Genomic DNA, 17,359 nt, shown 5'->3' with positions numbered 1-17,359 from the left:
AAGGTGACAGAAATCAATGCATTTTAATTTTCTGGGGCAATTCAGAAAATCGTAGATGGCAAGAAAATTTAAATGTGTTTGATTCAAGGGAACACAATTTTAAAGCCTGGAGTTTTATAAAACAGAGCAAGTTAAGAATAGTCATAATGATTGAAGACTTCTTCATACTACTTTCTTGGGCTTTTACTAATTGGACATGCAAATGAGGAATATCTTCCAGAAGTTCTGGGGGCTTCTTGTACTTTGTTTTTTCTTTAATAATCTGCTGCAAATGTGAGGTTAAGAATCTATCACATCAATAAAATGGATGTTAAAGCTGAACAAGTAGAAATTGACAAGCAAGGCCAAAACAAATCTGTTTATCATGCCATTGAATTAAGTTTTCAGCATAGGATGCATTGACACATTAAGGTTTAAGGCCATCACCATACAGTCAAATTTAAATCTATAAGAATCATTTGTCATCCATAGAAACTTGAAATTAACAACATAGTGTAAACCTTATTTACCAAGACAAGAAGAGAGACAGTTTCCTTGTAGAGTCTTTTTGCATTTTATTTCACAAATTAAGCAGATTTTAATTTCTCAGCTTGTCAGGAACAACGCAAATTTAGAAATCAATTTACACTCCAAGTAATAAGTTAATTTTTTGACTAGATTAAAAGCTACAAAAAATTTAGAAAAGTCTACCACGAACATTTTCTTTACCATTAGCAATGAGTACTTCTCCACTGGGAGCAAACAGCAGCGAATATTCTCCCCCAACAACCACAATGTATATGAGAACTGAACATAGAAAAGCTTGGTTCATCTAGTTGTAAGACAGCTTTGAAAGAAATGTGATACCATGATGAATCTCAGAAACAAAACACCATTTCTCACGTTGTCATGATGAGAGTTGGTCTTCACAGGTGCCAAGTTACAATCACCAGAAGTCCCGCTGTAATCATACATGCACAGATGAATCATTTGACCGTATAAAGATGAAATGCCAAGACCTCTGGCCCCCTAATATTGTCCCCACTGAAATCAGTGATGCTATATCAGCAGCGGCAGGCTTTGCCTATAAAGGGCCTGATCCAGCTCCACCAGAAGCAGGGACAACTCTTCTACCAGACCACTACTGATACTGCATTTTCACACCAGTGGGGAATGGCTCATCACACCCAAGAACCTCTGACCTCTCAGCACCTACCCCCACACAAATGCCCCTTGAAGTTTCTCATCCCAATAAAGGCACACTGCTGACCAGATTTTCAATCGTGTTCAACAACGGAAGAGTCGCCTCTGGAGACAGCCACTAATGCTGCTGAGTCAAACCTTGGAGTTACAGACAGAGCAAAATACTCCCTGGCAGAAATTGTGAAGCATGTTCCCAGTGTGGTGAGCCCAGGCTACTGGCTCAAAAAAACTGGATTGAGCTAAACCTCAAATCATAATGTTGGCCACCCTAAACATTCTGACCCCAAGCACTGGTTTTCAATCTGCTGCATAAGCAGCTCACTCCTCCCAGCCTAGCATATACATATTTTACATAAAGCAATGGAACACAATGCTGAAATCACACTACAGTGATCAACTAAATAAGGCAGTGAAGTGGATTAATAAACAGATTACTCTAGAATCACATTAAGAGTTCAGCATGAACTCTCTCCTATGTACATTTACGAATAAACACTTTACACATTTCTGTTAGGAGTTTTCATTACTAATTTATGCTACACATACTGAGAGACACATCAGCAACATTAATTGTGCAGGTTGTCTGAAGATCTTGGAGGGGGCAGAGGAAGAGGGGAATGAAAGATTCCCCCAAAAAAAAAAAAAAACCAAAAAAATATGCATTTCCAGCAAAGCTTCTGGTATGATAATTTAATGTGAAATTTCCCACTACTCAGAAGTGACTGGTGTGCAGCAAATAACTGTAAAATTAAGTTAAAAAAAGAAATCTTTTACTACATAAGTTTTGAGCTGGTCTAATTTATTTCTTGTTCATGCACTTCTAATTATCTTTTAAAGCTTCAGAGGACCACAAGTATTTTCATGGCTAATTTCATTCTGGTAGTTTGAAGGAGAAGAGAAAAGAATACTTCTCTTTTTTAAAAAATCAAAACACATCTTACATCTCTAGTGACAGCCAAGTTCAGTGCTCTTCTATAATTGAGATTCCAAAATTTACTGAAAAGTGATGACACAAACATACAAGATAAAGCCACTCCATAATGCCTAGGGATTCAACTTGACAGTTTCAAAACACTGACTCTGTAAAAGCGTGACTGGAAATTGCAGGACAACTGAAGCTCAAGCGCAAGAGGCACAGGCTGCTGGTAGAGAGGAGCCCTGAAGGATGGAACAGAGAAACTTATTAGGCTTCCTATTCCATCAGAGCTATTCCTGTTCAATGTAGCCTCAGCAATAAATATTGATGCAGTACTTTCATCACCCTTTGAAAGCTGTATCCCCACTTAATATCACAGTGCTAAACACAGTATTGTTCTGCTTTCACCTAAATTGTCCATCCTTCAAAATAAATCTCAGCAACACCTACCGATTTGTTTCTTATCTTTCTCCTCTCCATCTAGATTGAAATTTTCAGCATACTCGTGGAAAATCTTCTGCTGTGGCCAATCTATTCTAAATGCACAGTTATTGTATGTGTCTGTGCTCAAAAGTGAGACACTGTTTGCCAGGTTAAGGCTTATTTATGTGGTACGTCTTAATCATACAGCTCTGGAAAATCAGAATACACACTACCAATTGTGGCTTCCCTATAGCAAACTGTGCGACCTTTCCATTGCTGTCGTCCTGCTCTTTCTGTATCTTTATTTCAGAAATTGTGTAAGAACAGGAAAACCTAGAGTTGATGAAGAGGAAACGGGATATGAATGAGTACCTCAGCAATCAAAGAGCAGAAGGAAGACTTGCCATGACTCTGCTCTGAAGATGAGACAGAAGGCAAAGGAAAGGCTAAATATGGAGAAAGCACAGCTGCCAAAAAAGGAACTAAAGAGAACAGGAAGGCAGCCATGGAAATACCCATTTCAGGATACCTACTTTTAGGATGGACAGGTGGTTGTAACTCACTGGAATCTCAGACCCAGTTAAGCTTTCACCTGGCTCAGGAGTTTACAGCCAAACACCATTTGTTTATCAAACTCTTCTTGGAGAGCAGTCCTGAGTTAACTAAGTGCTTCTTCATTGGTCAGAGAGTCATCTTCTGAATCAAAACAATAAATTTAAAACCTTCCCCCAATGAAATGTGAAAAGCAGAGAAAATTTCTACTAAGACCAGAATAAACAATTGCTTCTTGTTTAAAAAACAAGGGTAGTTCCCTTTCTATCAGGCACATTCTGGCCCAAGCCTGTGTTTAACACTGACACGTAAGCAGCCTTGATGTGCGCTTGTCATGAGGGACACGCCTCAGCCTGATACAGCATATCCCAGCAGTCTCAAAAATTCCCACAGCATGAAGGAAGAAAAAAAAAAAAAAATCAAACAGAGCAGTGAAACAACACTTCCTGCAGGTTTAAAAAGCTCTAGCCACTCCATATTGAAACATACTGGTTTGCAAGTCACACCCTGGTGTTCGCTACAGCTCGTGTAGCAAAGGCTCGAGGCACAGAACGGTAGGCTTTACTATTACCTTGCAAGACATCAACTGAGCATCGTGCCATTGGCCTTCAATGCTCACAGCAGCAGCTCACAACTGTAAACATGTCTGACGGTTTCCTCCACCCACCCCCCAAGACCACTGACACACTGTACCCGTCAATAGAGGGTGGATTTGGACTGGGCAGCTCCAGCCACCTGCCCACAGAGATTATCACCTTTACAAGGTAAAGATACAGGTAGACTATCACCAGTCATTGCTGGAATAACAGGTGAGACTCCAAACTTTGCTTAATCCTAAATCACCTGGGCTGCTCTGTCTTGTTGGCAGTTGGGTTGGTCCTCTAGAAGACATGGATCTATATGAGCTTAAGCCATGAAACTTGGCATGTGCTATAAAACTACAACTAGATTGTGAACACCATAAAAATAATTTGTATAACAGTAAAAGTATTAACACTGTCAAAATTTAAAACCCACCCCAGAATTTAGTTGTAGATATATCTTCTAGTCCTGAGGCAATCTATCATGCCTGATGGAAGCATTTTGTATGTCAGGAAGGTATTTGTAATTTACCATTAAAAGTGATTTCAATGATATTTTTCCCTGCTTCTTTCCAAAGCTGTTCTTTGCAATTCTGGGAGAATAGAGGGGCCAATCTGGTTTAATTTGCTTTTTCAACAATCTTTACTGAATCCTTCACCAAGGAAATGGATTAACTATGAGGCTGTCATACACTTTCATATGGTAGGAAGGCAAACACACACAGAAAATAAAGGGTGGGAGTCTGAATGTATTCCCTGCAACAATGATAGACCTTTCAGATGTCTTTTTCTACAGTACTTGAGGAAATTCACATTATATATTAATATACAGAGTTAATATTTAAAATATGAGTTAGAAAAACCTGAAGAAGTCAACTTCCCAGATTTAACAATCTGGCTGTTCAGTGTAAACACATGAAAATCATCCATTTCAAAATAGGAGGGGGAAATTACATGGATATCAGGAAAGCAAAAAACTGCAACATAGAAGGTAATAATCAAATTCATTTTTCTAAGTACAGTCTCAGGCAAAAGACTTACACCATAACATAATTTAATTCCACTGAAACTGGAATTTTATTCCAGAGTTTAGTTTAACCACAATATTTCCAAGCCCCCAAAATATATAAAACTGATCAGTGGCATACAGTAAGAAAACATAGCTTTTTAAAAATAAAAACTTATTGTAAAACTTGCTTTTCTTAGCAATGTCCATAATATTCATTTACAAGAGCACATGTTGATTATCAGTCTCTCCTTTTAAAAAGGCTTCATTTAGATACCTGTTTACTTGTTAATCCTGTGTTTGCAATACACTATGAAAACTATAACCACACTGAAATTCTGTAACTAATATATATTTAAACACTGGAATATTTAAATAATGCAAAACAGCCGAGTTGTGATGGTATTACTGATTCTAGCAAAGAACACACCCATCAGCATCTAGCATAAACAAAACCATCCCGATTCTACCATCATCCTTATTCTAAACAAATTATCAAACCAAAGCCACTCCACACCCAGAAGCAAACTGCTAGAACACAAAATGACTAGAAAAAGGCATTACAGCAGGCTGTCTATATAGGGAGTTACCTTTTTTCCTTTCTTTTTCCTGTGAGCTGGTTTAGCATTTTTCTCCTTTGCTTCCTCACTCATTTTTCAGCAGGTAAATATACAGGGAAAGGGGAATAAAAGAGATCACTGCTCGTATTCCAACATGCAAAGCCACTGCAAATATTCACAGCACTGAAACCAAAGTCCATCTGCTGACGTTTCTCAGACAAGTAATAGAATAACTGCTGTTTAAAGGCAGTCTCTGCTCCTCCTGCACAGCCTTGAATTGCTCATAGCCTTGTTCCGTTTTCCTCAGTGAGAAACTGGGTGTTCTCACATCAGTCTGATTCCTCTAAGGAAAAGAAAAACGGTTTTCCTCTCTCATTCTTAACTAGTCTTTACTCCTGAGATAAGATCTTGTCAATGCTTTCTAGCTTGGTCATCCACAGCACTTCCAGTCTCTTAAATGGGGTTGATGAGCAACACAGAAATTAGCTGCAGACGGCTGACAAGTCTGAGAAGCATTCACCAGTGGATGATTTGCCGTTTCTTGCAGACCGAGAAAGCGAGCCTGAATTGCTCTGATTGCCGGTCGCGTACAATACCGACATGTGTTGAATGCATCAGGGCATACCAGAAAAGGAAGCCTCCAAGAGTGATAAAAGATCAGGTTACTGGATCTTAAAGCCACTCCCAGGCAGATTCAGACAATAAAAGGCACAACACGCTGCTGAAGAAATTGCTAGATGAGATGTTTATGTTTCCAACAGCTCCATATCCCCATCCAAGGGACCTGCAAATTGCCACTCTGAACAATAAGGTTTATAATATTAATTATGCATCTCATAAAAGCAGCAACAATATTTCAGTAAAACACATATTTACAACTATCCCTGCCTGTGCGAGCTTGCTCCTCCCTTGTACGCCTGTTCCTATGACAGGATTTGTATGCTCTCTCTACTAATGCAGCTCTCACAGAAGTGTTACGTGCCTCATGTATGTGCAGGACTGGCAGGTTACAGATCATGTTTCCACATGCTGTGACCTACTCCGCAGAATGCTTTGGCTACTTCCCTACAAGTCTTACAAAAAAAAAATAAATCAGGAGAGGTCAGAGACTGCATTGCAATAATTCTCTCCCTTCTGTGCCATTAAGACACGTTACACACAAGCCACACGTTACCGACAGCCGTGACAGCAATTGTTCAAGATGTGTCCAAATTATGTCACTGCCACATTTACGACTATGCACCCCTCTTTAGGTACATCCACAGATTCGTATGTTAACTTTTCACCTTGGATCTCTACCCTCCCACCAAGCTAGCTGGGGGAGGGCGAGGTGAGAGGGTGGAAGAGGTAGCAGGCATCATGCAACAGTCCCATCCGCTGCACTCGGACTGTGGACCCCAGTTAGCAAAACACTAATTTGCCCATTTCTGAGGACTCCAGTCACACCAGAGGTGCCAAGTGACAATGAGAGGTATTGTTTTGTTGGGGGTTTGGGGGGGGGCAGGGGGAAGATGTTGTTTGTTTGGGTTTTTTGGGGGGCCTGGGGGTGGTGGTTGGCTTTTCTTTAAACAGGCAACCTTCAGTTAATACATGGTTTGTTGGGGGCGGGGGGGGAGAAGGTCAGTATTAGGATCCTCTTGCCTCCAATCTTTTGACATCTTCCTACCCTTCACCCTCATTTCAGTGTCATTTCACTCATGACAACCAACACGTGTACCACAGACTAAGAAAAGAAGATTTAATGTACTGATTCATAATGCTATTTACCTCAAAGCTTTCTCCTTGTATCATTCTCTACAAATGAATTTCAGTGAGCAACCACAACAGCACCATCACACAAAAGCTGCTTTTTGTGTGTTGGCAACAAGTCCTTGTGCACACCGTCTTCAAGCACTGGAAACAAACTGGCACCGTCCAAACCTGGGGCTCCAAACTAGGGAGATAATTCTCCACATCAGCCTGGTAAGGGCTGATATTTTGAGGAACTGTACCTCATAAGGTGCAGAGTTTAAATAAACACTATCAAGAGACTACTGATAAAATCCACCTCAAATTTTCCCTTAGGTCAATGGCATACAATAAAATTTTTACTTATAAAGCAGTATTTTTGTGTAACACACAAACACTGTTGATAATGCACAAAACCAGGAATTTAATTTTCACAAGCAGTTTGTTTTTCTTTCTCTGAGACGGCCATTAAAAAGAAGCCCAGCCTTTCCCAATTTCACATTTTTTTTTTATAGATGTTATGTTATAAACTAAAGTGCTCTCTGCTGGTTAACAGTGGGTAAAACAATGCTTAAACACTCAAAATACCATCCTACCCTAATGCACATGCAAAGCAAGCCTCCTTTCTTCAAGACTATTTTTTACTATGTGTGCATCCCCCTGGACAACACATTATTTTCTGAAACAAGCCCAAATAGGTAGAATTCAAGTACAGTTCAAGTGTGCCTTCGAAAAACAAGTTAAGGCTTGGACACATTAAACTGGCTAGCTAAAAGAAAGCCTCTGTGGCATGCTTAGCTAATTGTATGCATATAAAGTAATTCTGTACTACTTCTAAATGAAAAAGTTATAAAGAACAGTCATGCTTCTTCAGGAATAAAAATGAAAAAAAAATTATTCTTTCCAGAGCAACCTGTTAGCTGTCAAGAAGCTGACACATTCAAAACATTCACTGAGCCCAGGTATGCAGAGGAACATCACAGGTTCCCACTGAACTTCAGTTATACAGCTGTGTACATCTAAGTCCAGCCCATGAGATAGAAACTGCATTTATTAGAGTTTAGGACTCATGTTCTGTTCTTAACCCACAGAGCACTTAATTATTTCTGAACCATCAGTACCTTCAGTGGCCACCTATTCCGGAACCCTTTTAATTTTTCCTGTTTTCTCTCTCTTTTTCACAAAAATGAGTAATCTCCCAAGCACTGGTATATTTAGAACATGAAGGAAAAATCCAGTAAGCAATAGAAGAATTTTATAGTCACAAGATGCTCTGAGAGGTAGGAAAAGCTCTCACACTCCTCTCCCCCCATATTGCTCAGCTAACCATAGCAACCCCGCTGAAACGAAATGTAATGAATCTATCTTCTGCCATTTAAAGTAATCATTCATATGTCAACATTTAGACCCTTTTATGAGGGGTTTCTTTCTTTTCCTTCTCCCCTCAAAGAATTTGCCGAGTTCTTTTACTCCAGGCAAAGCCACTATGACAGAAGGAGAAGCTAAGTATTAGATATAAGAGTACTTAACAGAAATACACAAGAGATTTCTTAGGAAAGGCTTTTAGAAAAAAAATTTCTTCAAATCATGCCTTTCATATTTATTCTTCTGCAGAGCCCACAAATTATCTCTGATAGTAAAACTACTATCAAATGACTGCTGACATCAGTCCATCTCTAAATTATACTAAAGAAATTACTCAGATTAACCTTCTTCCATCCCTAGGCTTTTAGCATGCTCAGTGTATTTAAATGCCTAAGGTAGCTGAAGTGGAAGGAGAAAAATCAGGAAAGACTGCCTAAAAAAAAAAAAAAAATCAAGATTTTCAAACTTCCAGGAAAAGTCTCTTATGCATATTGAAGTGCTGCCATGAACACAAAACCTGAATAAAAAAACCCCAATGACTTTTTGAAAAACAATAGAAATCAAAGAAGATTTAAGCTTTTAGAAGTGAGGTCCAAGTTAAAAAAGCAAACAAAATTAAGACAGAGCAATACCAATGCAGAATTACCTTAAAATATGCTAAGGAAGCATTGGCATTCAGAAAGAACCTATGCTTAAACATACTGCAACACTGCTATGGATCAAGGGAGGAGTTCGATAAATTACAAATTACAGTTACTTTCTACTGTCTGGATAGTCCTTGCTCACAGAAGCATTTTCTTTTTTATAATGCTCATGATAGCCATTTCTCTGTGGAAGTGTACACATGTATATTTGGGGTATGTTTTCATAAGCTACAGCAAAGGAACAACATGCAGAAGTGCAACACTTTGCAACTGCATAGCTCCTTGAAAAACTGAAATTATTACTACCATGCTTTAAAATCTTTATTGATGAGAAGACATGCACTGCTCCCTGTAACTTGCTGCTTAATTACAGTAGTGTCTAGAAGTGAACTTTCACAACCCTGTTGATACATATCAGTTCTAGGACAGTTCTATTTTTAAATCAAAATAACTCGCATAAGAGGACAAGAGGATAGGCCAAGTTCTGTCTATCAGTACAGTTCTATTTATAAATTAGAGTGACTTGCATGCAAGAAGCAAGGGGTACGCAACTTGTTATTGGTAACCTGTTCTGTAACTGTGTGCAATGGGTTTTAAAAAGAACAGCTATAACAGCTACTTTACCAAAACAACATCCAAATCCAAATAGCCAACCAACTTCAAAGTCTAACTAAAGGACTGAGAGTGTGGAGAAAGCAGGGCAGACAAAAAGCCAGCTTGCTCTTTGTACATGTAGAAATCCACAAGCTTAATTCAACAAAAGCTTGTGGCATTCAATGTTTACCGTAAGACCACTTTGTAGATGGACCACTTATACTTCCTCTGGCACCTCCAGCAATACTCTATGCTATGCTAAGCCAAAATTCAAGGTTAAGCATTACCTAGACAGGCATGGAACCTGTGCTAAGAGGGTGGAAGGCAAATTAAATCTAATCCTCTTTCTCTAGCAAAATTAAAGCCAACTAAAAGTCATACCCCTTTTATGTACAATGCATATTTTCCTTTCAAATATGAAAGGAAGTGTTTGTGAAGACACTAAAAGCTAAGAAAAAAAAAAAAGTACTGAGGACAGTCTCAATTCCTTTCCAAATTCCCTAATTTGAGCAAATTACTAGTTTAAAAAAAAATGATTCAAATACTACCATTACTGACTTCATTAACTTCTAGTAGGCTTTTAACACAGCCTATTTACCAGTCTGCTCTTGTTTGCAAAAGTGTATGTGTGTAGAGGTCCATTATCCCATGCCAACATAAAAACAACCCAAAACCCACTTATCTTCAGGTTAAGATTATGAGAATAGAATAGTGGTTACCACTTTGTAACCATACCTAGTTACTGACATGGTTCACTATAGACTCAACTACAAACTTGAAGATTATTTTTTTTTTTAGTCTAAAAGTCACACACTATAGGCTCATATGGCCCAACTTGATTTCCCCCCCTCTTTTTAAAAGGAGGTTTATCATCAATTCAGACCAGGAACAATATTGTAGGGTAGAAGCAGAAGTCAACTAAAGCCATAACAAAAAAGAACCTTCTGATTAAACCCTCAATAAAGAGCTGCAAACTCTCCTGCACTATTAGGAAAGAAGTTTCTACAACTCCTTCAAGAGGACAAATATATACATTGCGAAAAAGATTTATTCTGATCTTAGAAAGGTTAACTGAGAATAAAATAGAAGCAAAGGCAAGGCAACCCAGGTTTTAATACAAAAAATAATTTTAACTTATTAACCTGAGTTGAAGTCCAGGGCTGACATGAGATGCTAACAAGAATCAAAACCAAGCTGTCTTGCCTTCACAATTACTTCAACATATGTTAGCTAACTGAATTTAGGAGCCTCAAGGACAAACATATCCCTTGAGAACGGAACTGAAGGGAGTCTGGGAGTGAAGCCCAGAGTGGCTGGGAAGTTACTCAGGGAGAAAGAAAGCTAAGAGATTAAATTCCGTCTCTCACTCAAGGAGGGAAATTAGCTTGCCTTGAAACATTCCTCAGCAAATGAAGTTTGTAAGAATTCCAGTTCATTAACAAGGGGGTACCAAACCAAAAATTAGGTGAAGAACACAGTCACACCACAAAAATCCTACAAAATTTTTTACCTAGTACAAAGTTAATTCTCTGCCAACTGTGTTTGAAAATAGTTACACAAAAAGAATATACTTCATATCCAAGCTCCATAAATTCCTATTTACCTGCTGAGATACTTCATGATATATTCTGGGTTTGATTTCACTCCTTCCATATTTTGCAATACTTTCCCCCCCCCCCCCCCCCGTTATTTTATAGAGGTTCTTTTAAGTTTAAACCTAGCAAAACAGATCATTTTACTGAACTAAGATGTCAGGTTTTACACTAGGCAGGCATATTGCTGTCAGTAAAATCTTGTAGAGGAAGGATGGGAGCAAGAGCAGCCCATTTTGGACAAACTTCCACAGGACCAGAGTGTGGGGCAAAGCAGCCCCACCCTACAAAGGAACATTTCAGACTACGTATTTCAACATCCCTTTACATCAGAAAGCATGGCAGGATTCGAAAATTTGCCTGCCAGCACAAGGTGCTTCCCAGCATTCAGTGTCTTCCCATGTTCACATTTCCGATACAAGAGGACACAAACCAGCCAAAGGGCTGTCTCTCCCAGGATCGGCTTTCACCAGGCTGCGTAGCAGCACCATGGCCAGGGGCAGCGGGGTGGGTGGGTGGGTGCGTGGGTCACCTTTCTGGGGTGCTTCCATCAGCAAGCCACTGCACCAGCTGGTCACATCTCACATCATTACAGGAGTTCACCAGTGTGGTTATCAGACATCTCTGTGGTTGGTGTATATTAAATCCAACCTAATGTCACCCTGTTAAGACAAGTACCTTCCATTGTTTCATGTAAGAGACAGATGAAGCAAATCTATACATAGGTGCACGTGTGACCTCTTTATTCTCCAGAATAATGCTTATTTTGACATTCACAGAATAAAGGACAGTAGCATCACAAGTCAGGAAAATGGTATAAGCCTTCACGACAGATTATTCACAACCCTACAAATTCACTGAACTAGTAAGAGCTGAACAACCCAAATTTAGCTTTGATTCTAAAGGCTCAGGCTGCAAGTTTGGTTGTGTTTTTTTTTAAGTCAGACACTCATCTGAATTTTACTGGTGATATCACAGCAGCAGCAAGAAAACTGTTTTTTTAAACATGGGAAAAATGTTACGTTGGAAGAGCAACTCTGCTTTGGGACCACATTTGGAGCATAACAACACTGAGTATCTAGCAGCTTTTCTCCCTAATTAGGGAGAAAAATGTGCTTCATTACATATTGGTTAGGTGACAACTTCATCTCTTACCTTTTATTTTAAACCATGATATCATACGTACCCACTGGAAACACCATTTTAAAACTGCAAAAAAAGCTTTTAAGCCATAGCACTAACTGAAAAATGTGTAACAGTCAGACTTAAATTTTCCACTGAGGAATATAAAACCAAAAATTCTTTATAGTCTCATCGCTGTTATGCCCAAGAGTGCCTTAAGTGTGCACAGGAGCTGACATTCAGGTTTTTAAGAGTCATCTGCCCAAGTGCTTTTTAAAGAAACCCCCCAAGTTTGACACCCAGATGAGATCTAGTCTATACTGTAACAGGTACTGTAACATTATCTGTATAAATCTGTTTATACTTGCATAAAGGCAGCTATACTACAATATAGTCCTGAGGTTAATCTGTTTATATAAGCTATAAAATTATAATTTCCCCCCTCCAGAGGGGAAATATTCTTTACAATTTTTTTAGTTCTTTTGCAATTCTGACAAAGATATTACCAAGAAAAACATATCTGGGGGCAAGGGGGGAAAAAGGGACAGGTTGTTTCCACTCCTCTGTGTCTCCTGCTCCATGTTTTAGGACAGAGAAAGTGCTGAAAAATAAAGCCATTTTCATACTGAAAAAATTATTGGATAATTTGGGGGGGGGGGGGGGGGGGGGAGTTGGTTGGTTGGGGGTTTTTGTTGTTTTGTTTTTATTGGTTTTGTTTTTAAATCTCCAACAATGAAAGCAGTAATTTTTTTTTGCCCAGCTATACCACATACAAAATAGGTGAAATGATAGCCATAATTATTTTATATGGCACCAAATGATAAGCTATATCCTATTTGCATTCAAGACTGTATGCTGGCCATGATTAGATTTCTCTTATTAGAAGATATGTGGATGGGAATAAATTCACAGAGAATAGAGAGGCAAGGGAGACTAGACTGGAGAGAGTGTGTAAGAGGCCAAACAGGAAAATGCATTAAATCTGATCATTTGGTAATATAAAAAAAGAGAGACACTGTTATATTTATTTTCTCTCTGTCACTGTGCCCATAATTTGAAGTGTCCCAAAGACTATCATCTACTAGCAACAAATGTTTTTTTTTTTTTGCTTTGGTGTGATTTTTTTTTTTTTTAATCTCACACAAGCATAGAAATAGTTTGGAGTTTTACCTCTTCCCAACATGACAATATGTACTGTATCTACAAGAAAGATTTGTTTGTTTACAAAAACCAGCAATTTAAGAACAAACATCATCAGAATAATTTTAAGCTGCCCTAAGTCAGTGCCTATTGACTAGAAACATTCACTTCCACTTGCAATTATGAAAGCAAGTTACATACAGCTAAAAAGGAACAACTTTCATCTATAAAGTCTGTCAAATATTTGTTTCAACAGAACTGAATCAAAATTAAGAGTTTTTCTACAATCTGTTGGTATATAACACCATAATAATGTAGAGCTTTATACCTAAAAACACATTATGAAGATTTAAAACAAACACCAACTGTAAATGTGATTTTCCTATGTCTGTAGAACTTCCAACAATCTTTTCAAACCCAGAACTACACAAAAGATTTTCTATTAAAATGTACAAATAAAAAATAATAATTAAAAAAACCACCACACAGGCAAGCACCTAAAACTGCCTTTCCTTTAAGCTCATGCTAAGAAAAAAAGCCCACCAAAAAAAACATTAGAAGTACTGGGGGGGGGGCGGAGAGGGGAGGTGGACACATACATGGCTGTATTCTTGTCCAGTTTCTGCAACTAGAAATCTGATCTGTCACACAGAACATGGATTTTCAATTTTAGCCAAGGGCTAATTTGAGTTTCTGGGTTGTTATTAAATTAGAATAGCTTTAAAAGAAAGGGAGATATTCAACTTCTCGTAAAATGAGCAGAAAAAGCTTCATAATTAAGTAATTAATTCATGAAGTCTCATAATTGATGCTATGGCAACTGGAAACAACACTTGGCATTAAATATAAAACACAACAGGCTATAGTAGAAGGTATTAAAAGTATCAAACTTCCAGCTTCATGCAAGTTGCAGGTTCCAAAACTGTTCTCTCCTATCTAACATAGTTCAAGATTATCTTTGTTGAAATCACTGATGAAAAGCAAACAGACAGACCCAAGAAATGTCTTGCAGGAAGTCAACTAAATTCTAGAAATCCACACAATCCTCACTATCTATACAAGTTACACTCACAAAACCACAGTATTTTCCTTTTATCTAACAGATTTTTTCATACTTTGTATTCAAGACCCTGAAATTTGTGAGTAGTTTTATTTTACTGTTATACCAGATTGAAATAAACCATTCTGGAGGAAGTCTTTTTCTTTCATTCTCACCATCCGTTGTATTTTAATTGGCAAGAAATTAATTTTCCCCAACTCAAGACTGTTTTGCCCATGATGGTAGTTTGTAAGTGATCTCCCTGTCTTTATCTTGATCCATAAACTTTTTCATCTTAGGTTCACCCTCTATCCTATTGAGGAGGGGGAGTGAGAGAGTGGCTGGGTGGGCATCTGGCTGCCAGCAAAGTTCAACCCACCACACCAGAGAACACCAGCCTACAACAGTCACTGCTGTCTGGAACCACTGCACAGACCTCGTGATTAAAAAAAGTTATCTAACCTGCAATATTATGCCATTTAGAGGTCCACATGAGGAAGAAGGACTGACATAATTTAATCCCTATAAGGAAAATTTCAGATTTTGCAAATTAGGAAATCCTAAGGAAACAAAACAAAACAGACCCTTGGTATTTGGAAGGATCCAAAAACTGAAAGGAAAAAAAGTCAGTAAAAGATGACTATCACCAAAATGTTCTCTTTATCCCAAGGAATGTTTTCCTATTCCTCTCATCAGCTAGAAGGTGAGTGGGAGAAAGAAGCCGCCATTCAAATAGCTAAAATGTAAGATATATTTTGTCATTATGGCATATAAAGCTTACACATGCAAAGCAATACTTAATGTGCACTTAAGGCCTAGACTTCCACATCTGCAATTTTTACAGCAGTACTGCAGAAATGCTTATCTTAAGTGAACATAAGCAGCAGAAAAGGAAAATAACTTCGTCTTTCTGAAGCCATGAATGAGGCTGCATAGAACACAACAATTTGTAACAATTCACATCTTGCAAATGTTGCAGCTACAACACAAGTTACGAAACTGAAAGGGACACTGAATACCATAGTTCTGCCAAGCTGTTGAAAAGGAGAAGTTTACCTGTGCTGCACTTTTAATGTACAACCCGCCTTCCTCCAGAAATACTCACTTTCAAGTACTCCAATAACTTGCTGAATACATTGTTCAAGAGCTATTCAGGAATAGAAACCATACAGCATGAGGTTGGAGACAGTGGTCCCTGGGGCGAAGAGGTGTTCTGTGTTAAGTTTCTTCTCACATTAGCTACACAGAACAAATAACCCCTGTCACTGCTGAACATCGTAATTGTTTGGGCCACTTTTCATTTCAGATTAATATAAGGTTACAAACATGAAAAATATAGTAATTCCAATATAGAAGAAGAATTGAAAAAAAAAAAAAAGCAGGCACCACAGGATTCCAAGAACCTCATAAATTATGCCAGAGGGGGAAAAAAAACACAAACAAACAAAAAAAAAAAAAAAAAAAAAAAAAAACAAAAAGTTCCCTGAATCAAAAACTCCGATAGTTATAATTCAGATCTTTCCAGGAGAGTAAGATGAGGAATATAAAGTTTATTTAAAAAGCAGTCTTCATGATACTGTATTAAGTGGCAGTGATCAAAACTGACATTGAGTAATATTGATGCATTACTTGTTTGCACATCCAGAAACCTCACTACTGGGACTCCAGACTCTCCACAGACTCTGAAAAGATTCCAGCACTCCTTTCAGAAAATACCTGAAAGGGTACAGTACCCTAGCCAAAAGTTGAGGTAGGAAAAGTGATTAGAACCAGTTCTTAGAATCCCATTGCCAACTCACTGTTCTATTAAGGGATAATTATCTCCAGTTTCAAAAGGTTTTCAGGGTTAAAGAAAACTTGACTATATCTGCTGCAAATGCCAGGTAACTAGACACTTAATAGATATAGAAAAGCTTGCACCCACCAAGGCACAAAGAAATATTAAAGGAAACCCCTTCTGGACAGGAGTTTCCACTTAAAAGCACTGTTTATTTTCTCAAATATGAACCCACTCTTACAATTTTATTCAACTGAACACATTCTTTTCCCCAGCGCTCTAAACTGTATTTTACTTTGCTGTACAAAATGTTTACTCAAAATACTCTTCAGTGCTCACCAGTTATCCAAGGGATATGCACATGAAACTCTCCTGGGAATTTTCTGCAGTGCCAGTCCTAAATCAAAACAGAAGCACTCTTCCAGTGAGAGCATTGCTGCATTCAGCAACATTCTTTTACCCTGTATATTTCTTCATCACACATTTGTTTAATTGCACACCATTTGCAGTGTTATTAGCCTCCTCTGAGGTGGCTTTTGATGCTTATCAGCACTTGTCAAACACAGTTCAACCCTTTTTTTGTTGCTTTTTTCATTGGGTGTTTTTTGTTTGTTTACCCAGATGTCACTCTTGAGATTGTAGTGACTTCCTCTCTCTTCAGACTCCCATTAGTAGTCCCAACCATTGTACTTGTCTAAGAGTATCTGCTGGAAGAACAGACACTTTTCCAAGATGCAGAAAAAAAAAGAAGAGTCAACATGAGAACAACATGCATGATCTAAGCCCTTCAATGTCCCAGTGGAAGTCTGTTAGAGGAGTATATCACACAAAGACCACAACAGCCACTAGCTCCCAGATAACATAAGGAAACTGACTGGAGAGGTAAGCAAGAAGCTGAAAGGCTCTTTCCTTCTCACTGTCTCAGGATCCTCTGGGGGCTTTCTACCATCTTGTTTCTATATGGATTGCTGCTAACATAAGCATCATTGCCTATACCTCCTTAATCATGCCAAACGGGATTCAAACATAGAATATTCTGAAAGATCTACTCCTCTGGCCTCCAAACAGAATTCTTCCATCACGTTTTGTATCACTTTCCATGGTAGGTAAAAGTCACAACGGTGTCTAGCACACATGC

The 17,359-nt window shown here is 38.4% G+C and overlaps 1 protein-coding gene across 2 annotated transcripts in view; it reads right to left on the bottom strand.

Moving 5' to 3' along the window:
* Positions 1-17,359, bottom strand: part of ANK3 (ankyrin 3) — a 385,183-nt gene that overhangs the window by 310,912 nt on the left and 56,912 nt on the right. The window contains exon 1 of one of the 2 annotated variants that reach the window (XM_049809736.1): positions 5,251-5,945. The exons of the other annotated variant lie outside the window; for it this stretch is intronic. Within the exon in view, the coding sequence (XP_049665693.1) occupies positions 5,251-5,313 (63 nt within the window). The 5' untranslated portion in view covers positions 5,314-5,945. Of the gene's footprint in view, positions 1-5,250; positions 5,946-17,359 lie in introns of those variants that run through there. 2 annotated transcript variants of the gene reach the window in all.

Source organism: Accipiter gentilis, chromosome 9 (assembly GCF_929443795.1).
Source record: "Accipiter gentilis chromosome 9, bAccGen1.1, whole genome shotgun sequence".
Lineage (NCBI taxonomy): Eukaryota > Metazoa > Chordata > Aves > Accipitriformes > Accipitridae > Astur > Astur gentilis.
The sequence above is the reverse complement of the archived record's forward strand: the minus strand, read 5'-3'. Positions and strand labels throughout refer to the sequence as shown.